This window comes from Crocodylus siamensis, chromosome 5 (assembly GCF_052110815.1).
Source record: "Crocodylus siamensis isolate JL-2025a chromosome 5, ASM5211081v1, whole genome shotgun sequence".
In the NCBI taxonomy this organism is placed as follows: domain Eukaryota; kingdom Metazoa; phylum Chordata; order Crocodylia; family Crocodylidae; genus Crocodylus; species Crocodylus siamensis.
In genome coordinates, this window is record NC_143399.1 from 33430994 (window position 1) to 33455465 (window position 24472).

Sequence of the window (24472 nt, forward strand, 5' to 3'; positions counted from 1 at the left end):
GTGACACTTCTGTTACTACATACCCAAGTAATTCTCATGTACAAAATAAAGCTATCAACTGAAATTAAACAGATAAACAGCCATCTGATTTTTCTAACTTTTCATGGCTGCTTATACTTGGAGAGTATCAGACAGTGCAGCACCCACAGGACCATGGGAAGCCCTGGCTTTCTCCATGCAATGGAACTGTGCTGGGACAAGCACACGCTGCAGTGGGGCTGCTCCAGGCTATTTTCCTGCACTGTTAGTTTAGCCATCAGAAAATGAATCTTCACAACGAGAACATAGCAAATCAATGAAGTATGACCCCTGACTGTGCGATCTGGGAGTGATCTGCTATTTTAGCAATCATGAAGAAAGTGGGCCAGCTTTATATAGATCTCTAAAGTCATGAGAACTGTTAAAAACTGGGACTTACATGCTGTATCATTAACAGAACTTCACAAGCATGGAAAAGAGAAAGCAGCACAGGAAATGTCGGTGTCACTGGACTTTTATAGGTACTTTTGTTTTTTAGAGGAAAGCCAAGGGAAAACGGGGGAACAGTCACATTAACAAGTTAAAAATGTAGTTTGCCATGCTGAACAAGTGGGAACGTTCCAATTTGACCAAGCTGACCTGCTACAGGTGAAGGCACTTGCTCAAAGCTAGCACAGTCATAAAGAGCCATGGGCATACATGTGAAATGCAGGCAACATTTTGGGAGTACGAACAGATTTCAGGTATCCTGTGTGGGCAGCACAAATTCACCAGTGGAAATGGGCCTTAAAATGATCTGCACTGGTAGGCGGCCAGAAAAGTCTTGTTTTGACTTGGAAAATCAGGATCCTGTGAAGAGGATATCACTGTTGGGAACTGAACACAGAGCCTCAAGAAGTGAGTGACACACTGCTCATGAACAAAACAGATTAGAAACCCAACAAACCATCACACCCTTCTAAATGTCCAGGCACTGTGGGCTGTAGTCAATCTTCCTTGAACTTTTAATTAAGAGTTAGCATAGGCCTCTTATCCTTATCTGTGGAGTAGCCCAGCAGCAGTTCCCAGAGGAAAACTCCAATAATTTTATCAGCATGTCATTGTTTGGCCCAAACTGCAGTACAAACTATGTTTTCAGCTGGCTGGCTTTTTGATAGGTTTTAGCTTTCAGCTCTGTGTGTCATTTCCTGCCCTCCTAAGGTGCTAGTGAGGTCAGCAAATGCACTGCAGCCAGCTGCCTGCTGCAGCCAGGCCCTTGTAAACAAGCACTTTCAGGTTGGACAGCTTCATTCCACGGGCACGGGGGAGGGAAGGACAGTTGTTCGCAGCTATGCATGTGTGCAAGAAAATCAAGTCTAGAGTATCAGAAGCTCCTAACCAGGAAGTACCATCTTGTAGCAAAGGCTCCGGACTTAGATGCAAGAAGTCTGTGCTCCTCTCCTGGCTCCGTCATATCTACTAGCTTGACCACAGGCAAGTTATTTGGTCTGGAATTTTCAAAGGAGCTTCTGGGAGTTGGACACCCAACTCCACTGCAAGGCACTCCCTTAGGCCCTTTGACAACCAAACATAACCCATTTGCCTCCATTTCCCCTGGCCAATGTGTCAATAACATTTTACTATCTCAGAGGATAAATTACCCTTTTTCAGATGATCTGCTGCTACAGATCTTATTGCCAAAAGCCTAGAAATACATGGGCAATGATGTTCATTGTCAACAAGTTTCCTCTGGCTCCACCTTCAACTGGTGTCGAAAACTCTTTGGCTTGCAATGTAGAAAGAGCCAGACCTTTCTTAACACCTTCACAATAAGCACCACAGACACCATGTTCCAGCAGGTCTCAATCATGCTCTCTCTGTGTTGAAAATCCTTTGGTCTCGTGTATACTGGCAGCCAAATGGTTTTCAACACCAGACAAGGAAAAGCCACCAGGGAGCCATTACTTAACAACCACAACCGACTACATATTTTCCTAGTGTGGCAGACCTGAGAGGAGGAGGAGGGACGGGCAGAAATATGAAGAAAAATCGTTCAGCCTCAATTTTACTTCCTTTCTCTGCATTCTCACACACTGTGAAGGGCAGTAGTCCCAGAAGTCTGATTCAGCAACGTACATTCATAAGCACAGCATTCCTCTCACAGCTCCCCAGCCACCACACACAGAGGAGCAAAGACAGCCTGGACTTAGTCAGATACAGTCCCCTGTGTAGTTGCCTCAGGAATGATCTGACTTGCAGTTTCACTCTGAGTCCTCTGAGCCAATCTATTATTCAGTAAGAATCCAAGAAAACAGGTCTGCTTTTCAGCACTCCTACCTATTCATGTGGGAAAATGCCATTGAGCTCCTGTGTTACACTGCTGACATCAGGGGTGGTGAATTTAAATGTTTCACCCCACAGAATTCTCTTATAGCTATTCATTACATTGTTGAGTTAAAATGGTACACAGCTGTACGGTGCTCCTGCGCCAAGTCTTTGATCATGGGGACCGAATCACTGCCCGGCAGTGTCACTATTCAGTATTGATTCAGCTGCTCTTGAGTAACAAGGGCAGCAAACCCTACTACTTTAATTCAATCTATCCCCAAGGTGCTTTTGAAATATCAAAACAAGCCTGTATTTTGGAACAAATAAATAAAGAGAAGAGAGGTTCCTGTAAGGTAAAAGAAACCCTCAGCAAAGCGCCTCCACAGCAGGGCTGCTTTTTGTCCCTAATTCCAGCTCAAAAAATTCCATTTTCTCAAGATAACAGCCTGGCAGTGACAGACGGCTCCTACTACAAAAATATTAACCCACCTGTTCAGGGCGTACTTGAGAATTCATAAGCTGGAAAACCACAAAGTCTGAGAGGCCAACAACATCCAGTAGGTAGGGGGTTAGAGTCTCCCCGTCTTTCAAGATGTCTCGGATCCGCAGTCCTCTTCCTGAATGCAGAGGGAGGCAATGTGGAGGGCAGTGAGAAGTCAGGTAAAGTGAATTAAAGAATGTCTCAAATGCTGGCATAGATCCAGGGAAACTACACGTCTTGACCAAGGTCAATAGTGATTAGTGATTTGGGGGTCCAAAGCAATTTGACTCACTTAATGGGATCTGATTTTCAAAAAATGTTGAGCATTCATGCTCTGAAAATAAGGTCTTTTAAATGCGACTCAAGGTGAAAACCCTAAAAAGCAGGCATCTGAAAACTATTGGCCATGTTTGAAAACAGTGGCCTTGATTACAAAACAGTGCTTGATTTTATAAGTCCAATTATTCTTGTTACTTGATAATGTCCACATTCAGGCTCCATTCTGTTAAGTAGTGTACAGAGAACCAGTGATAAACCATATCATTTATATTTAGTCAACATGCTCTCCAGGAGAAATTATTGTAATCAGCCCAAATGTACATTTTGCTAAAACAGCCCTTTTGAAACCTTGCACAGCAAAACTTCATCACATTTTCCAGGAGGCCCATCCCTGGGAATAGCAGTAAAGCTTTATATGTACCATATGGAACAGTCATACCCCATTATTAAACTAACCCTACTCAAGCAACCTCCCATGAACATGCACACGAAAATGACCTCAAAATTTCAACAGACTCCCCCCTCCAAAATTATATACAAGGTTTAGTAATGGGTCAAAAACACTACAGCTCTTGATAACTTTACTAACTCTTTGAACCAAAATACAGATAGTGCAGGGAACACTAGACTCATTCTGTGAACTTAAAATTAGAGGGTGGGTTGTTTCTGTTTTTTCTGTGTTTTCTGACACCACATGATATTTGTCAAAAATTGCCTGTCAGTATCTCAGTTCACATTTGCTCGGTGGAACCTTCTTAGAGATTGGTGTCTACGTACCACAAATCTTCTATCTGCACGGGGCCTACTCCACTCATAAGGGTGCCTTATGCAATTACTTCTCCCTCTAGCTCAGGTCTGCTGTGGTACTAGGTATATAAAAATCAAGAACAGGGAGCCCGTCTCTTTCCCATGTACTCAATCCTCCCACAGGCAGCATGGAGGAGGAAGCAAGTAAGCGAGATGTTGAAACTGGGAAGCAGCAAATGGCAGGGCTGGGGTGAGCGTCACAGGTTGGAATTGGTTGGGGGAGCTGGAGGAAGAGGGACTGGGAAGGGCAAATGTGACTATAGCATTTCCTAAATCCCAAGTATTCCACTTTGCAATGCAAGTAATGTTGCTTTTAAGATTTTTTATTTAATAGGATGATATTTTACACATACAATTGGACACACAATATAGACGCTTCTGCCAGTAACTTCTATACAGAGGAGAGGGTTGCACTTCTAATTCTGCTTTTCTGTGTCCAAAAATAGCTCTGCTGACTGCTTTGTGTACTATGAGATTCAGATTTTTATTTTTAAATATACACGTATAGTAATATAAAATACCTGGGACTCTAAAGCAGCATCAGCATTATATTTCACAGGATGCCTGGGACCTGGAATGCACTTGTTTATTTTCTGACTGCTAAGTGGAGTTGACATACTGTATAAATGAACATGCATAACCGGGGTGACAGAGAACAGAGAAAAGCTCCAAAAACCTGGAGTGTGGTCCTTCAACTCTGAACTTCAAAGCACTGGCACTTTCTGCTTTCCTTCATTCCCACAAGGCAGATTGCTTGGAACCAGTTTCTGCAGCTTGCTTCCCAAATGCAGCTCATAATGAATGTATCTGTGTTCCTGGAAGCCTACACTGGTTTGAACTGCCCTGAGTTACTGACAATGAATTAACCCCTTCAGTGACTTAGCCTCCCCGTAAGAGCACAATTACTAGCAGCCAAGAGTCAAATGCATTGTTCCTGTACTCCAGCTCTTGGGAAGGAACATATAACATTGAAAAGAATATAATGAAAAAGTGCCTGCAATTCTTTCAGGATTGGTCCTTATGGTTTCCATAAATTGGGTCATCGTGCGCAGCTGCTCCCACATTCGGCCTAAGTCATGGGTTTCAGGAGCTTCCAGTAAGACCTCTTGAACATCCTGATACACTCTTGCTAATCTGAAAGAATAATGACTGAGTCATCAATTAAGACTAAATATACAGGACAGTTAAGTGAAACCTTCCATGCTCTCAGAAACTCCCCCAAAAAAGCAAATAGCAAGTGACTTGATCTGGTTTTATGCTGAGGCAGCCATGTTCAGACTAAGATAGGACCCAGATTTGATGGGTCCAACCTGAGATTTTGGTTAATGCTGGTTTTCTACTTATTCTCAGAAATGGCTTTTTCCTTGTCAGGCTGCAGATATACCACTGTGGCAAAATCACCACCCTAGAATATTAGATGCCATATTAACTAGGAGTCAGCAAGTGGGGCACCCATCCTGAGTGCCAAGTTTGGAGGGGCACCAGAATTGACCATCCATCCCCACAGAGTCCATGGGGGACTCAGCATTGCATTTCAGCAGCATTGCCATAACACAACTCCAAAACAGCTCCCAGCTGCTTTTGCTTTGAGAGTAATAGAGCCAGGGTGATCAGAGCACACGCAGTGGCAGTAGCTTTGCCAGGACTGTTTTGGAGTCCCAGCATGGCACTGCCACCATAGTGCAGACTCTGATTCCCTTCCCACCCCTGCTTTCAGAACTGCTCTCCCCATTCTCAGAACTACTTGCCTCCCCCCTGCACTCCCACAGGTTTTGCCCCGGGTGCCAACTTGGCATGTTATGCCATTCGTTAGATGGAGACTAATGTTTGAACTATTCTGATAAAATTAGAATTTGCATTGCACAGCCACATCCAATATGTAGTGTTTGAGAAAACTACTTTGGACCCAATCTATATATTCATGCTCACACCAAGAGAAGCCCTATAGATTAAGGAACAGATATACAGTAGAAAAGAAGGTGGTAGAATTAGGCCCCATATTTGTGGAGCAGTTAAAAACAAATCCTAGTGAGTAGCAACGAGAAAAGGAGAGCACACCTAGGAATTCAAATACCTGTGGCTATTCCCTTTGAAGTGGGCATGAGTGAACCTGGGCATTCATCTTTCATGAAACAACTGCATTTCTTTAAGACTGCTACATTTTTTGATACTCAGCTAGATGGCTTTCAGCCTGAATGATTTCCTTTAGATGATGAAAAACAGCAAAGAAAGGAGTAAAGTCTCTCAGTGAGCCAAGTCTATTGCCTTCTGTTGGCTACTAACAGCATGATTGAATATTCAAAATGCTAACAACCAAAATAAAGTAGAATGAAAAGATGCAACCAAATGCAGTCAGGTGGTTCTGCCTTTGATAGCCTTGGAAATATCTGTGAGTTGACAATGTCAATTTTGGTGCCTTTGGAGATAACCCTTCTTCTCCAAAGAGATGGGCACAGAGCCATCATTCTTTGTACATTTAATAGATTTTGCAGTTGTCCTCACTTTACAAGCCCTTGCCTTGTTGAACTCTGGCTTGTATGAGTCAGCTGTAGTACACAATACATTGGAACACTTGCAACCATCATTTTGATGGAATGAGCAGCATTTCCTCCCAACCCCTCAAATCTGTTAGCAAATGTATTGTTTGACAGAGTTACACGAATGACAGAGATTCTTTATATGCTCTAGGACAGGTACTGCCCAGGCAATGGCAGTGTAAACTTTCCCATACTGACAGTTCACCCAAGCCCTAGTTCATAAAAAATAGTAATACCTCTAATGATAAGAAAAGACAAGTCAGGTTCTATACTTCTAAATTCTTTTCAGATATGTCTACTAACATTGCCAATCAGTTCCAAGTGAGGTAGATATGTTTTTTATGTGTTCACTGGCAACTGGAGTGAGACCACTGAGGTCATTTTACATTGGCCACACAGAATGGGCATCAAATGATAGCTTCAGGTATTTACTGATGTATGTTTGATCAAGGCATACATGCTGAAAGTGAAATGCTCCATACTCCAGTATCAGTGACCTGAACCATCCAGCCTTCCTATATGCTCAGGTTTCTACCAAAGGAAGGACTTGATTTCACATTGCAGAACATTTCTTTAAAATATCCTTTATTGTGAGGCTGGTGCACTGATGGGTGACAGGGATGAACATTATTCTGAGAGTGGACTTCATATCTTGATATTGAGGTTACTCCATGATTGTGCACACCTCAGCATTACAGATCAGCTGCAAGGGGTTTCCCCAGCATATTCTGGCCACTCTAACCTAACATACACCCACTTATTTTTTTCATGCACGCATAACATTTCTCTCTGCTTACATGGAATTTTTGTAGTTAGACACAACGCCGGGGGACTCTCCAGGAGTGGGTCTTTGGAAGCAAGGATTGTTCATGTTACAGAAGATGCCATGTAACCATGGCAGTGTTCCTGCAGATGGCATTGCTTTATTTGGAAAATGACCTAAGATATATGAAACAGAGAACTAATGACAAGACATGAATAATTGTTTCACCCCTAGGGCAGTTTGCATGAACTCTTAACAGCTTCACAGTATTGCCTATGGTAAAAGGAAGAGTCTGGTGACATCACTTACCCTGACAGCATTGTTTCAAACTACTGCCTTTATTACACGAAAAACTGTACATTCTTTACAGGATTTTCAAACCCTCTCAGCAGTGATCTAGCACCACTCCCTTAGAGGTCAGTAGAAAAACACACATTGGTTTCAGTGTCAGCAGAATTAAGCCAATAGAGAGTACTGTTAAAGTCCCACCTCCCATCCTTATTTAAATGACTGCATTACAGAAACTATACTTTATTTACTTGAATACAAGATGAGGTGTTTTTTCCCTCCAAGCATCCCTTGTCTTATTCACACACAAAGAAACTTCATTAAATACATTATCTATCGTAAAACTGTTGCCAACATCAGCACAGACTCAGTAATGGAAGCTAACTATGAAGTTGATTAATGCAGCCAATACTGAGCATGACTATAAAACACATGGCTCACAGTGAGCAAACCTACTGATGGGAACCTTTTTTTAGTATTATCTACCAATTTTATTTAAAATACACTTATTACCTGACACTTACCTTACAAAGCTTCACATACTGAGCATCCATGTTTTACCAAAACTTCAAATTGCAAAAACAACTACATGGCCAAAAACAAGCAACTACCCTTAAACAGCAAACATCAACTTCCCACAAACCCCACGGAGTTTGATGGAGTTGCAAGAATTGCTTCTTTTTTTCTTTGTACAAAACTCCATGAAAACCTGTTACCTCAGTGAACACCTGAAACGCTCTGTCCCACACATAAGTCCTCTCTGCTGGTTCAGTGAAACAAGTGTGTTCTGTCTAGAGAAACGGGTCAGTTCTAGTGAAAACTTTCTCCCCTGCCCACGCACACCTTAGTCTCTTACTGACTCTTCTTATATTTGCTAGCAATCTCGGTCAACTGCCTAAAGTTCCACCTCCTCCTTCCCGTTCTGTCACCTGCTTCTATAATGCTCTTGAAGTCCCCCACTATTCTCCAGTCTTCCTCCAACCTCATAAGCTGCAAGCTTTCTAAGCAGAGTCTTCCTCCCCTCCCACTCTGATGGCGCATATAGATTGAAAATTTCCAATTCTGCTTCCCCAACTGATAGTATCATTCATTGGAGTCTGCCACTGATGATATCTTCCATCTCTGGATGCCACTTCAACTGCTTTGCTTTCATTTTTCCCCGACCACCAGGACAGGCCCCAGTCTCCACCTTTTCTCAAAGTGCTTATAATCCCTTTTCCTTAGTATCCTACATTCTTGTAGGCAGATTATATCTGCCCTTACTTGTTTTAACATTGGTTTGATCTTTTCCCATTTCTTCCTTATTAGTATGCTCCTGATATTAATAGATGTTATAAACAGTGCCTTTGTGCTTGTTTTAAAAAGTGGTTCACCGGCACTCTTGCTCATTGTGGTTGACTCCTTCCCCTCCTTCACTCTCATGCTTGTCACTTTTGCAAGCTGCCTGACTGTCTCTGCTTTCAGGAAGGTTTCCATTTTTGCACCTCCAGCTCGGCACCCCAGGCTGCAGCCCAGGGGACTTAATGGTGGGAAGCTGCTCCAACTCCAATTAATTCCTCTCATTTTCAGGTTTCTTTTTCCTTATTTCTTCCTTTCCTCCCCCTGACTCCCAGGCTCTTTTGTTTGTTCCACTTCCACTTCTTCCCCTTGTTGGATTTTTTTCTTTCTCCCCCCCTCTCCCCCCCCATATCTGGGGTCTCTCCCTCCCCCCTTTCCTGTCTTCTCCTGTTTCTTCTGGAGCCACCTCCGTTACAAATATTATACTCCCCTCTTCCTCATTTCTTCACTTCTGCAGAATCTCATCCACAATTTCTGCTTCATTCTCACCCTCCTCTTCTCCCCCACCACCATTGGTGACACATAGGGGGTTCACCTCCTGTGAAAAGTGCTGCTGACGCTGCTGATGGCACCTGTGGGTGGGCTCTGCTTGCCATTCCCTCCCCCTCAACACTGACACCACTGGCTGCATCTGCAGGTGGTCACCGACCGGTAGTCGGTGCTTGCCACCCCCCCCCCCCCGACACCACTGCAGCCACCCCTGGGAGTTCCCTGCTCGCCACTGCCATGCCCCCACCACTGCCGCCTGCGGGCCGTCGCCATGGCCCCCCCGCCCAGCCTCCGGGGGCATGCATCGTTCATGTCCCGCACTGTCCCCTTCTGATTCACACTGATCCTCAGGGGGCCTGCCCTTGCTTGCATAGGCTTTGGGACAGGACCCCTGCAGAATAAGTGTCCCGCCTCCCCCGCTCCCCATCACAGCTAGTGCATTTTAGAGACTCCTGGTACTCTGCAGCTTTTTGCCCCTTCCCTTCACACCTGTATCATACCATAAGGGGACACTGTGTGGACAGGTGCCCCTCCTTGCTGCATTTGCTGTATTGCTTTGCTTGCCCATGATATAATATAAAATCCCTGGTAGGGCCTAGCTGGAGCACAGACAGGAGGTATTGCTGCACCCCACCTGGGCACCACCCATTTCCTCTCAATGCAGCTCGTGCCCTCCATGATTCAGTTCAAATACTGTATTTATCCCACACCTTCTCCACACACTTTGCTCTTTGCACATAGAATTCCATCCGCCTTTCTATGTTTCTGCCTCTAATAAATCTGTATAATCACTCATTCCTTTGACTTTTCCCTTGCTATAAAAGTTATCCTGCTTAATTCCTTCCTCCCACATTCCTCTGCATGTTTCTTCCAAGAAATGTTCATACTTTTCATTGTTCCAATAAGTAAACTCCCAAGTCTTTCTGTTTTGGAAAGCAATCAGGCTGGTGAGATGTTCCCGCTTCCCCTCCAGTATCTCAAACAGTACCTTTCCTATGAACTCGTATCTGTTCATCATTGATCCCATCCGCAACCTGTCACCTGCTGATATTGCTTTTATCCACAGTCTTCAATCCTCCCTGGTGCATCTTCCATGTCTTCCTACCGTGCTGCTCCTGGTAGGCTGCCCTTCTGTTGTGCTCCTGCTGCTGTCTGCCACTCATCCAGTGTATTTTCTCCTGCTGTTCCCAATCTATCTCCCATTCTCCTCTGCTCCTGTCTTTCCTTTGGCCTTCCTCTCCCCATCACGTTATTTGCTGCTGCCTCTGTCACTTGCTACTTTCACTGTTGCTCCTATCTTCTTTGTTGTCTTTCTTCTCTGCTTCTCCACCTTGGTCCACTCTCCATCTGTCTCTAGACTTTGTTTTCTGTTCTTCATTTCACTTTCCACCTCCTGGTTACTTGCCAGCACCACCATTGTTTTGAGCTTCGGGTTTCCCTCCTCCACTCCATAGACCCCAATGCTCTGTCGATCCCTATGTCTACCATTAAGGCATTGATCAGGCTTTCAGCTGATCATTTGATCTTAGTCCAAAAGGTCAAGAAAATGCTGATGGGAAACATTTTTTTTTGTGTGGCTCTTTAAAAAAAATAGATTAGTGGTCCCTCTGGAACTGGCACCAGGCCTAGAGGTACTATCATACCAGGCTGGCACCAGGAGGGCCAAAGCCAGTCCTGACACCCTGCCCTTGGTGTCAAAAATGCTACATCTGATCTTAGCTAGAGAAGATGAGATATTTTTGTGTTAAGCCAAATTAGCCAAATCAGTTCCAAATTTTACTGACTGAGCAGAGCTCAATCATTCAAGTCTGTGTGGCACTATCACCTGCAAAGATCCTACCTCCCAGATTCTTCAGCCTGGGGCTTCAGACACTCCCAAATTCATGGCAGGCATCCTCCATGAAAGCTGGCTTGGGGTTCAGATACCCCCTAGTTTTATTTGCCCCTAGCCAAAAGTCCATAAGAGCAAGCTAGAAGGAAAGCCCAAGAGCAATTCCCCATCACAATAAATTGCATAGTCAAGATCCTCCCGTTGGAAGACTATAGTAGACTCTCACAGGCAGGCCTACCTGTAGTGCAGTGGACAGGTCTCAACCCTCAACTACACCAAGTCATTCAAGGCCAGGAAGAAGGGATCTCACCTGCCAGGTACATAAAATCACCTGGGCTGAAACCATCATGGTATCTCTCCTGCCAAGTAAGGGCTGCTTAAAAGTGTGTTTCTGGAGTAACTGTGCTAAAACTTGCAGCAGTTTCACAAAAAGGTAAAATACATCAATCCTGGATGAATTAAGTCTCTGGGTACCTGCAGCAATTTGCCTATGTGCAAATTAATATAAGTGTGTTTTTTTTCCAGTCAGTGCTTTCAAATAACAAAATAATAAATTATGTTATACATTTTAAAGCAATTTTTATAAATTTATAACAAAATTATAATTTTCTATATAGAGAGTCTAAATATTGAATTGCAGGTGTTATATCTCACAATCAGGGTTGTCTTGTATTCGAGTAAATACAGTATATTGATAATCACAAATGTGATGTGAAGAATACTAATAAATCACTTCAGGACTCACAATGCGAACCATTTACTTCACCTACGGGGGATTTCTAAACAGCTGGCCAAATTCTGACCTGATATGCAACTCTGCAATCTCACTGAATTCTTGGAATGTAAATTAGGTCCGTATTCAGACCAATATGTGCACATCCTGACCAAGTAGGATGCAAGCAAGGGCAGAAAAAAAGCAAGAATGCTTCTGATCTTCAGCTTAAACAGCCACATTTGCTACTGGGACATGTACTACTAGTCCTGCTACTTGTATAAGAAGAGGAATAGACCATACATCGCTGATCATAGAATTATAGACATTTGGACATAAAGCAACTTCAAGAGATCATCTACTCTAATCCCAAATGTGCCACAGAAAAGAACAGGATTTTTGTTTGGATAATTGAGTTGAGATAGAATATAGGCCTAAAATAACAAAATGCATACACTACTTGGGGCAGAGACTATCTTCTTATCACATGGGCATAACTCTCCTCAGAATGGGACCTCAACCCACACGTGGGGTGTCCTGCAATACAGATCATCATCATTTTCATGAGGTTTCAGTCTCATGTATTCTTACATTCATGTTGGCGGTAGAGTGGGTTAGCATTCCTCAGCCAGACAAGGGAAAGAAATAATGACAGAGGCCATACAAGCTCCACCAGAAAACGAAGCTGAAAAAAAAATAGAGAATTCAAAATAGACTTGATAGCTAGTAATGAATCAGAGTCCCACCACGATCTCACCATTTCTGTTCTTCCTCTTCTAGAAAAACATACCAGTGCTGATTAAAGAGCTATGATAAAAAAAAACCAGTCAGATGGTGCTAAATAGGCCCAAATAGGTTTTTCTAAAATAAAAGACAATATAATTCTAAGCAGTTGTTGAGCAGGTAATCCAATAGCAATGTCAGGGAAATCTGCTGACTGGGGGAGAGTGCAGAAGACAACGAATAGTGACTGTGGCTGTGCACTGGGATCATTGTGAAATGGCATTCAACATGGTCTACAGAGAGTTATAGGGAAGCAAAAGCATCAGGCTTATGTGTCTCACCCTTACAACCTACTTCTTCCATTGAGTTATCAGTTGAACCCCCAATACAGTTTCTCTGGAATGCTTGCTGACTGTGGAAAACTATTCATTTTCTTCTCGTGATGCCTTCTTCTGGTAACATATAGCAGCTACTAGACACTCTTCACTTCTCTGGCCCTTTACTTTATCATTATTTTATTAGCTACACTGTACTATAAGCTTATGAATAATCTCAGAGCTCTCTTTTAAGTTTTCTCTTACATTTTTTTCATAATTTCCTAGGAAACCTCATTAGAGATGCAACATCAGGGTTTTAGGGACATTCTCCTGTTACATGGCTTTGAACTGCCTGGAAACAGGGATGTCAATGGACTCTACTAAGATAATTTAGTGCCTCACCTGTGATAAAAGCGTAGCATTCTCCTGGAACTCAGTCCCGTGACAAAAGAGTTACCCACTATCTACCTCATTTAGTTTGGAGGCCAACTAAGCACAACCCAGTAGCTTGATGCAGCTCAAAGCTCCATACAGTCTCCATCCTCTTTCTTGTAGAGGCACAACTTGTCTTTAGAAGCTGTAGTAACATTCAGCACTCCTGCTTGTTCTGCACAGAACTGTGGCTCAGGAGGAGCACTGTCTGCTAGGACTGGAAGCTTCCCTAGGTTGCACTGCTGCTTTAGAGATGGTCTGCTATGTGTGCTACTGCAACCTTTGGACAGTTGGCAGGTTGTCAGTACAGTCATCAGTATCACAAAGTTTTGCTATTCTGATATTTGTATAATTTATTCATCTTTAATACAAATCTACCGCTCTTTGCTTAGGTGCATTTGTCATTTTAATTTTGTACTAAAACTGATAAGATTCTAGTCTATAACACACATGCATCTATAACAAACATGGCCTTGCTAGTTTTTCATTTAATACTCTCAGTCCTTACCTATACCTCTCTTTGGCACTGATCATCAGTTATGATGTCATGCAGAAATCAAGGACACCACTTAGTTCACAGTGTAATAACCCCATTTTCTTTCAAGTTCTCAATTTCCTCCATCCCCTATTATTGTAAGCTTGTTTCAAGAGTTGGGGTTCCCTCAGCTGCAGCCCTTCTGTGCCATATGTAGGGTCTGAGGGCTTGCTGTGGTTGTTTGTGCTGAGCCACATTGCTTCACATCTTTTTTTGTAACAAACATGACAGCGTCTCCTTGAACGCTCACATAGTAAAACTTCCCCCCAGGCACCAAATATAGACAGTAAAGCTTGTGACTGGTGAGCCAGCTGCAGGATGCAGCCTGTACCATCAACTGTCTTCAGGCCGAATGGTGGTGAGGGAAAGACATTCCAGAGCATAATTAAAAACAGGGGTTTGGAGTTGCTCTGTTTTTCTCCCCTGTAACTTTGTCTATTAATTTGAATTAAGCTCAACCCAACTGACGTTGCCTCCTGTTGCAGCTAAAGTGATGGGGGGAATGGTAGTCAGGAAGGAGTCCAGAAGCTGCACCTTAACTTCTCATGGGTTGCATGTGGACAGCCCAAAATTAGATAATCATGTGATTATTGTTCCGTAATGCTTTCTGAATAATTTTCCAAAAAACACACTCCCTGCTTGCTTTTGTCATTAGCAATTCTATCCCTGGCTACCCTGTTTTTCTGGAAATGCTTTGTGGAAAGAGAGAGCTAGAAAGTTTATTGCAGTCCCGTGCAGGTGAAACCTGGAAACGGAAAAGCTATTTTTAAAGAGATTGTTAGAAACTTTCTTTGGTTTGTTTTACATCCCAAACATAAGTCACAAAAATCTTTCTCTTCCAAAGATATAGCACTCACTGCTAGTACCTAACAGCAGAGAAAACTCAACACAGCAAAGAGCTCTCTTGCAAAAGTAGGAAAGCCCAAATGTAGCATTCCTGATATTTCTAGAGGGGACAAAGAAAGCGCTTCTGAAGTTTTGAAGTCTAGTCAGGCAGACTTAGTAGGCTAAATATCTAAATACACTCATTGAATTAAAGCATTATTTTGACCACAGAAAACAAGGAGATCTATCAAAGACTGAGTACCATAACATGGCAGTAGCTTTGAGTTTTACTAGTAACCATATTTAAAGATAGGTGAGGAGTTTTTTAATATTAAAAACTGGACTACAGGTGCCAAACAATGGTATAGATTGGATAAAGGGATGGGGACTAAAATTGCATGCCTTCATTAGCTGGTTTCTTTAAAAATACCTATGCAATGGAATATACTGTTGGTCTAAACAGCAGAGTATTTTAGCTCAACTGTATTAGAGGAATTACCCTCTGTACTGAAGGAGCTATCCTCTGTATTGGAGTTTGCCAATGTAGGATGCAAAATTAAATTTCCTGGACTTTAATCACATCAGGCAGCTGAGAGGCAGGACTCAGGAGGCGCCTATTTCCTTAACAGTGGAGAAGAACAGTGAGAACCAGCTAAACGGAAGGAAAAAGCCAATACATATTTTCTCTGGAACTTGTTAAGCTCAACTTCAGGAATGTCAGAGTCTTGCGGACAGCACTGCCAAGCTCCAGCATTCAAAAATCATCAGGAACTTAGATTAAAACCTCAACATTATAAAAAAATATAATAAGGATCTTTTTATTTGCTGCCTCTTTTTTTTTTTTTTTTACCTTTAACTTTACCACAAATGTGAAGGCTAGAAACTTTATTTAAACACCTCTGAGTTTGATTAATTCAAACAATCCAAGAGCTGCCTCTAAGGAAAAAAGCCTGATATTGTGAGAGTTGTGAAAGTTGTGACAGGGGGCAACTCTACGTAGCTCAATGAGGTGGACTGCAGGAACAGATTTCCTGGGTGGCAGTGGAAAAAGGGACAAGTGACTTCAATATGAAGACAAACAGATTGATGGATTGAGTGCTACAGCAAGTTATTCTTCCTAACTTCAGAGTTTGAAGGAGCTAAGAGGACAGCAAGGTAGTTCCTAGGCTCTGCAGTTTTGGTACTTGCTTTAGGGGGCGGGAGGGGGTTTAAACCACAAACTACTTGGGGCCAGCATAGAAATGAAAGGTGCTCTGTGAAACCAGGTTTTTCTATTCTAGCTAGTTCCAGTTCAGCCTGCAAAACTGCACAAAATGTTAAAGGCATCTCAAAGCAAAATCAACTTAAGACCAGGTGGCAGCTGCCTGCATGTTTGTATTGGAGGTTTCAGGGACAGTAAGGACACATTAAGAATCTGTTCCATCTAGGGAAGCGTTTCCATCCAGCCCAGGATGCTGTGCCAGGCACCCGAATGCCCACGGTTACTGCCTCTTGTTTATGCCACATTATCTTTAGTTAGAAATCTAGGGCCTGATTCTGTAAACTGCTGACCTCCAATTTCCTGTGACTGGAAGCCAATATGAATGGAGACCTCCTAGCTCCTGAGATGACCAGGTCCTAATGCTGGACTCTGGTCTAACTGTAAAATTATTTAATTTAATTAAAACCCCCAAACCTACAAACAATGATAAGGCATTTCTATAATATAAACTAGTTGTTCTGGTCTAGAAACAAAGTATAATGTGAAAGGATTTAAAGATGGTCTCTCTGATTCTTGTGGTAATGTCATCAGCTATGTAATAAAAAAAAGTCAAACTTTATCCATGCTTTACTGCATATAACTGGATTCTCATCTTTAAGTCTCTGTGGGTTTGAATGGCAAATTCAAGACTCAGACTCAACCCTTCCCAAGCTGTAGGATGTACAGAACATTTTTCTCAATTCCTTTGATTATATCCAGGCATGAAAACTGGAGTCCCTACAATTATCCTTTGCTTGCAGCGAGCTGTTTTTCAAATGTCCAACACAATGACTTCTCTTGTAAATTTACCATGCAGAGTATAGCTTGCAAATACTTGTGTATATGAGGTGTGTGATCAACATGCAGGTAAATGCATCAATCATTTGACTAAAGGCACTGAATTATATTCAGCACATTATGCAGAAACCCAAGGACTAAGGTATTACCTTTTGCCTTTTTCTGAGTATCCAGTTCTTCCATAGCAGAAGTCTGACCTGTCTGAAGAAGCTCATTCTGCATCAAGAGGCTGCAGACCTGAGGAACAGAATGCATCGGCTGTTATCTCTCATACCTGGGTTCAGATGACGACTGAAACAAACCCATGAGCAGAACAACTGCCTGTAGTTTCTGTCCATAGGGCCATGTCCTAGTCCATTACTAGGGGTGAACCTATTCTACCCTACTGCAGTCCCTGAAAAACTGTTAGTACAAAATGGCTGCTGCATCTCCTCACAGACACAGGGGCACATCTACACATACGCTTTACTACACTTTACTGGAGTAGACTAATCAGCTCTGCGGTAAAGCATCACCGTCTACACATTCAGTGCTATTAGGTCGCAGTAAATTAATTAACTCCACTGTAGGATAGTATTATCAGGAACAAGTACTATCCTACAGTGGCTAAGTTATATGTGGCAACATGCACATGTAGTGGTGATGGGGCTGGCTGGGGCACAGGGTGCTAACTAGGGCAGAGCAGCCCTGGGCTGGCAGGCTGACCCCCTGGGTCCTCTAACAGCCAGGGCTGCTCCACCCAGGCTCAATGTGCTGTGGCCCCGGATACACATGTAAACGCTGTGCCTGGGAGCAATAAACTCTGGTGCAGATTATTGTTACATGCTAATCGCATGTGTAGATACACCCAGCATTACCCTAGTAATTTAGTTCAGACTTTTGTGTTTCCAATTTAACCTTATTGTGCAAGGAATCTAAAGCTATTCTGTGTTCTGTGTGTTCATAAAGTCTCATTCTAAGTACCAACATTTTTTGTTTGTATTTCACCTGTAAATACAGCTACTCTCTGGGACATCTTCTAAAATGAAGAGAAACTTTGAACTTGCTACCTGTAACTGCTTCCTTACATTTCAACTTTCCAATGGTTCCCAAATGACTGAATCTCTTTATAATTCATTAATATGTGGGGATTAAGTAGAATACATTGGTTCTAGAAGTGCTTGTTTGATTCTAAGAAGAAGAAGAAGTCTGTAAGTCAGAATACATTTAGTTAAACCAAGTTGTCAAATACATGGATTTGCAGAAGTGTTAAAGTTTGGTGTTGATATCAGATCAGCATTAGCTACTTGACCCTTTCAGGAATCATTTCAAGTGCATATTTTATGACTTGAAAAGGAACTAAAACTCAGGCAGAGGCCCATCTTAGGGAGAAGGCTTGGCACCAATCCCACTAAAACCTGCTGGAAATCACTCCTCAAAAACTTGGATCTCTCCTTACATGTTCAGCAAAGCAGAGACTGGTGCAGGCTATTTGAGACCCGACAGAGGTAACATTGGCTGCACTTACTCATTAGAGATCAAATAGGAAGAGACAAACTTTCAAGTATGACTTTTCATGCAAAGTTAACAGTGCCAAAGGCTGGAAAGGTCCCATTTTTGTAGGTTAACAGTCTTATACAGTTTTCAGTATCACCCCATCAGCTCTAACTGCTCACGTTACAAGCAGAACACATCAGGAAATCTGACTGGCTATAAAAAGCTACAGCTGCACTAGAGGGCAAGAGGATTAATGTCTGATGTTTCAAAGGGAGGTAGCCAGGGTCATCCCGGGGTGGGGAGGGGTGTGAATCGGGACAACTGCCCCAGCCCCCATGCTTTGGGGGGGCCCTGCAGAGCCAGGCGGAGTGGCCGTGGTGACTCCACGCTGCTGCTGGCTTCATGTCTGGCTGCTCAGCACCCCCCCACCTCCACTGCCGAATCCACCTCTGGCTTCCTCACATCCGGGGCAGAGCCCCGCACAAGCTTATTTGCCCTGAGCCCCATATCCTGCTCAGGTCATCTCTGAAGGTAGCTTTAAGTCTGCACTACCAATTGTCACCAGGTAACCAAACCACCTCTTTGGTTACTTTGTCTAAAGCTGTGCCAGAGAAATTTAGGAAAATGCAGCTTCCTAATGGATGTTGATATACTGAAGGCCCAGAGCAGGTATTGCACCATAAGGGAATGTAGACTCTTCCATTCAAGGGAGATTTGCCTTCATATTGCTGGTGGGGATTGAGCCAATCCCAAATCATTCCTGGAGGAAACACTAATTGGGACTCTGGAAAGAAGAAACCTGTCAGATACACAGAAGAAAAAATGCAGTGGATTAAGACAAATTCTGTATGGAGATGTCCAAATCTTGTTCGTTCCTGACCTGGGTCCCCACTGTGCTTTTCGAAAAGAGACCAGTCACTCAACAATTAAACCACATTCTGCAGACAAAGGCTTGGGCACAGAGGTTTTCACTTCAGCTGAGCTGGCAGCACCAGATTCATGTTCAAATGCTACAGCATACCCTCAGATTTCATGAATAGCTACTTTACCATTCAAAGGCTCCTTGAGTCCCTGTCTCCTTCAAATGTAGATATGAGGCACCTTCAGTTATCACAGAGCCATTTGTCCACAAGTAGTGAGTGGTCACAGGAAGAAATAAAGCTGGGCATTAAAAAGATGATAATGACAATCTGGCAAATCACTAGTTATAAAGAGGCTGACAAGAAATATATGCTAATCTAGGCCTTCACTGAGGACTGTTCCAGCAGCAACCAATTTGAAATTGCTGCCACATTTTCTCTCAGCTATTAGTGTGGCATATGTGAATGATATTTCAACAGGAATCTTCAAATGGGTTTTCTACACAAAGATGCCAAGGAATCCAATTGTACTCTTTATCAAGGAAAGAGAGAAATATGCATGCGGTGGACACCAAACGCCAGGTTCTGGCATGTCTGCTGCCAGAAAGACCACACCCAGCAGAAGGAGGCCAAGGCACTGGGAAGTAGCCAGCCCAAACCTAGCTCAACCAAACTGGTAAAAAGGCTGTTCCAGTTAGCCTCTGTGACAGCCATGGAAGGGAATTCAAGGCTTCATATTTATGCCTATACAAACCATATCCTGGCAATGGCCCCTACCTCCACAGGCTCCCTGCACATACTTTTCTTTCCCCTGGTTCCATTAGCTTGTTCCTATTTTAATGATGGATTCCCATGGCCATCAACCTGCCCCTTTTTGGTAAGTCCTTCCCCACATAAGGTACACAAACTAGTGCAGCCATTTCCTTGCTGTTGTCAGCAAGGGGAACTTGCATAATAACAATACCGTGAGGCGTGACCAAGACAGCCAAATAGGACAATTATTGAACATTGCCCTGGAAAATCTATGTAGGAGTCCCATTATCTTCTGAATCTCAGTAAAATACCCAGTAGAAGGAAAAACCTTGGGGTAATGAGTGGATTTATCCAGCTGTTGCTTGTTAGTTTAATTTGCTGGTTAGGTTTAACTGACAGTGACAGAGAGACAAAAATATAAGAGTTCCTTATATATGGAATAACTTATTAATGATGGATGGAAGTTAATGCCTGGCAAGTCCCAAAGATAACCCCCTATTAAGAGAAGAACAGACTAGTGAATTGTTCATTTGACGTCTTGAAGATTAAGAATTTAAAAGGGACTTGTCTTCTTAGTTTAAACTAGTGGTGTCAATCTCACACTGGGCCCTGGACCAAATCTGGACCGTAATGGTTTTTTCTAAGCCAGATCCATGGGGCCAGCAGCAGCTGTGGCAGGTCTAATGGTAGCAGCATGGGTTGGGTACAGGCACTAATGGTATCACAGGTCTGGGGCAGATGTTGGGATTAGGCAGTGAAGGTTGCACATACAGCCTTCACTTGCTTTCCTGCCACTGACAGCCATGTCCATTGGAGCACAGGGACCCCAAATTCTGTGGCTGAGCACACCCACTAACTGCACCTATCAACATCCAGTAGCTTACTGGACTTCTGAGAGTTTGGATGTTTGGCACCCCTGGTCTAAACCAACTATTAAACTTTTCCTTATAATAGTAATACTTGCTGTGTTATTTGGCCCAGATAAGATGAAAAAGTCACACTCCACTATTAAATCACACTTCTATATTGTTGCTAGCTTTACCAATGGTAGATGACAATATATTTGTTTCCAAAATCTTCACCATTTGTAAGGCCTTAATAGAAACTATGAGGAAAGAACCTAATTTTCCCATCAAGAAAAAGAGACAGATTTAAAGATGTGGGAGCTGAACTTGGCCTGGCAAGTGTCAGGACTGCACAGATTGAGATGTTAATAAACTGTATAGGATAAACTTCAATGACATTTGAAGTAGACAGAGAAATGGAAGGAAAGATAAATCTCAGGTTTTATAGCATGACAGCTTTCACTTAGAATAAGCCAGGGCCATTCTTTTTCATTTGGATGTCTGGAGAGACATACCGGTAAATGTAAGGTTAAGGCATGGGCGCTATTTGGTTAAGTGGAGGAAAACTAATAAAATTATGGTTAATGGCATAGGGGACTGGTAGGGAGGGCACAGGGGGGCATGTGCCGCCCCTGACAGGGCTGTCCCCACCACTGATGCAGGCTTCTGCGGGTGCTCGCCAGCCTTGTCCCTGCCGCCATCGGCTTCTGTGGATGTTTGCCAGCCCTGTTCTCACCGCCAGCTTCTGCAGGTGCCCTACAGACTCAAGATGCACCAGTGGCCCATGGTTAATGGTCATGATACCATAGCACTTGGCAGTAATATGTCAATATCTGAAGGCTTACCTTACACTCAGGATATATGTGGCCTTATAAGGAAAGCAGTTTTGCATAAGATCCATCTTCAATTTAAAGGCAGCATGGTGCTCTCAGAAAGATCAGCAATTACTTGAAATAGTTGTTTCAATGAGTAATTTGATTTGCCAGCTTCCAACAGCAGGTACTAAAAGAAATTAAACTCCTAGCATTTTAGAACTATTAACAACACTTTCTGGGTTTGTTCACATTAGAGAGAAAACCAGAATTACAAATTGTAGTTCTGTTTTCCATAAAGAAGTGAATGCAAATGTGTCCCTGTTATTGTTTAAAATGGTATTAAACTCCCTCCTGAAGGTAACACACACAGAGGAAGTGAGCCATATCCATAACATACGTTAATTTGTGCTGTGTTAATTTTACTTTAACAGGAAGTGATCTCTTTTCCAGGGTCCAAGTGTAAGGGCCAAGAAAAATAAAATGATTCTCTCACAAGAGGATTAGCAAAGCGTGGGAAGTCTCTTCTGCATTCCTGCTTGTGGAAGCATTGAAAAACAAAAGCTCTCATTCATTTTGTGCACTTTTCTCTTTACTGGCAGTTAATGGTACAGTGCAGAAGAACAATTTTTACATGCAAAAAAGAAAACCCTGGCACATTATTGGCTGAAGGCAGGAAAAGGAAATAAAAAGTTTAATATAGTGTCTTGGCTACAGGCCATTACTAAAAATACCAACCCCAGCTTTGTTACAATACCTGAACATAGTATAAACAGAACAAAGGGTAAAAATGGATTCTTTCATTTTGGTCTTAAGGGTCCCTCTTTCACATACTTTTTCTTGTTTTTCTGGGCAACCAAGCAGCTAAGATGACAGTCTGTATAAGGTAAACATTTTCAGAAGATTGCAGATAGCCTAGGTTTTGAGCTGGAGCAGTAAAGCTAGGGCAGAAACAGGGCTTACCCAGGTATGGGTGCTGAAGGGAGTCATATGATGAGCATGATAACTTCAATCGTTTACCTCATCTGAGGTCAGGAGGAGCGAAGTCTAGAACCGAGTTAAATCAGTCATATCATGTGAGCTGCTCCTTCCTGACTGGCTCCTCAGCAGTAAGCAATAGCTTTCCCCGATCTAATCCTTGAGCCAGGCAGTACATCCACCTTTCCAAAGGCCAGAGCCAAGTGGTTAGCAAGGGATCCCCTTACACTGATTATGCTGTATCAATGACTCCCCATTATCAAGAACTGACAACTGTTTCTTTAAGCCTTATAGCAGCTATTGTGAGTTTAAAGAATATCCACCGTATGCTCACTTTCTACCTCAGGAGCCTGAACAACAGGCCCGCCAGCGCGTATTTCTTCACTGCCATGTGGTTAACAACAGCTTGTTTGTTCCTGTAGTTCTGAGACAAACTCCTCAACATTATTCTTGTAAATGATCACAACCCTTAAGATAACTCCCGTAAGTGATCACCACTCTGCGGAGCTGAGGCAGCAAACGTACAGCTACAGCCAGACAAATCTTGCCCTCGTGAAAAAAGATCTTATTGAGTCTGTAGCTGTTGACTCTTTCTCTGAGTGCCAGATGTTTCATAAGGTGGCCCACATCTCAATTTTTTCCAATGGGGCTTGTTATCTTGCATGAATATTTTAGGGTCTCTAGAAAACTGGATCCTCCTGATGTTCAGTCCCAGTAATTCAGGGATTAAACCTTCCTTTACAAATTAAGTCTTGTTGACACATCAGATAGCATTGCCAGCACCCCAGATGTCCTGCCCGCTGATGGTTCTCTCAAACTTGGTTCATCCTGTTGGAAGACTGCTGTACATAAGGATTCTGGACAAACTGTCTTTATATAGAGATTTTGTTTCACTCATGCCTCTGCGTTTCTCAGTACCCCCAAATTTGCAAAAAAAAAAAAAATCCTTCTCTAGAGAGTGATAGGTCTAATAGACCAAAGAGAGATTTCCTGATAGATTGTCACCCTTTCATGCAAGGAGAGGAAGAGGCTGAATATGGCTGAAGACCCAATGCACATGTATGCAAGATTATAAAAGCCATACTTTACATCCTGTTCTTTCCCATAACTTCTGTCATGACGATGGGGCAAAACTCACTTAGACGTAATGCCTATCAGGCTGCCAGGAAGCTGACTGTAGCTTTGTTCCGACTCAGAATTCCAGAGACACACACGCAAGTAGCTGTGTCCTATCGCATGTAACGTTTGTTAAATAAATATGCAGAGTCAGGATAGCTGAACTTAGTCTCAGCCAGTCTCTGCTTGTGGTCCAGACACAGACACTGTACTGCACAAGATGAATATCATCTACTTCGTGGACCCAGGTGTGCAAACATGCAGGTACACAACCATTGTAATAAAAGCTTTCTTATCTGTTCAAGGCAGTCTCTGGCTCTTTTCAGGCACCACCATAATCACTCCACTGCCTTGCTGCCATACTTTCAATGGCTGTTCATAAGTCTGAAGTGAAACATTTCTAGCCGAGTAAGGGAATGGGAGCTGACACTTCCATTTTGAGACAAGGATTTAGAAACAGGGCCTTTCATTGTTTCTTACAAGATTACTGACATTCGCAGAAGGTCTTTTAAAAGTTCCTATAAACCACTGCTTCACACAATTTTGCAAGGAACTGAGGCACATGCAAACTTCAGAAGTGTGTGGACACCAGACAAAAGTGCTGTCCAAGTAGCATAGGCAATGCTGATGACAAGCACCCGTTGTGCTTACCCTCGAGCTATCCCAGTGCTTCAGTATACTAAATAGGTAAAACATCTAAATCAGAGTTTACCAGACTTTTGACACCTGGGGCATGATTTTTTTCTGGATAAAAATTGGCAGCACATTTCACTCTTACAAAAAGGGAAGCAGGAGAAAGCAACAGTGGTACAAACAGAGTTTGCAGGTGTCCCTTTCTGGCACAGCTCTCCAGCCACTGGAAGCTGCACGTGTGCTGCAAGAGGGGAACAGAGAGCTGGCAGATAGAGCTGTGCAACACACCACCGTTTCCTTTCGACTTCCATTTCACCA

At 42.9% G+C, this 24472-nt stretch overlaps 1 protein-coding gene across 1 annotated transcript in view; it reads right to left on the bottom strand.

Moving 5' to 3' along the window:
* Positions 1–16913, bottom strand: part of ABCA4 (ATP binding cassette subfamily A member 4) — a 102643-nt gene extending 85730 nt beyond the window's left edge. The window contains exons 1-5 of the mRNA XM_090047554.1: positions 16831–16913; positions 12403–12496; positions 7188–7329; positions 4848–4987; positions 2776–2903 (exon numbers count right to left, since the gene is read on the bottom strand). Of these exons, the coding sequence (XP_089903680.1) occupies positions 2776–2903; positions 4848–4987; positions 7188–7329; positions 12403–12496; positions 16831–16896 (570 nt within the window). The 5' untranslated portion in view covers positions 16897–16913. The remainder of the gene's footprint in view (positions 1–2775; positions 2904–4847; positions 4988–7187; positions 7330–12402; positions 12497–16830) is intronic.
* Between the last annotated feature and the right edge of the window lie 7559 nt (positions 16914–24472).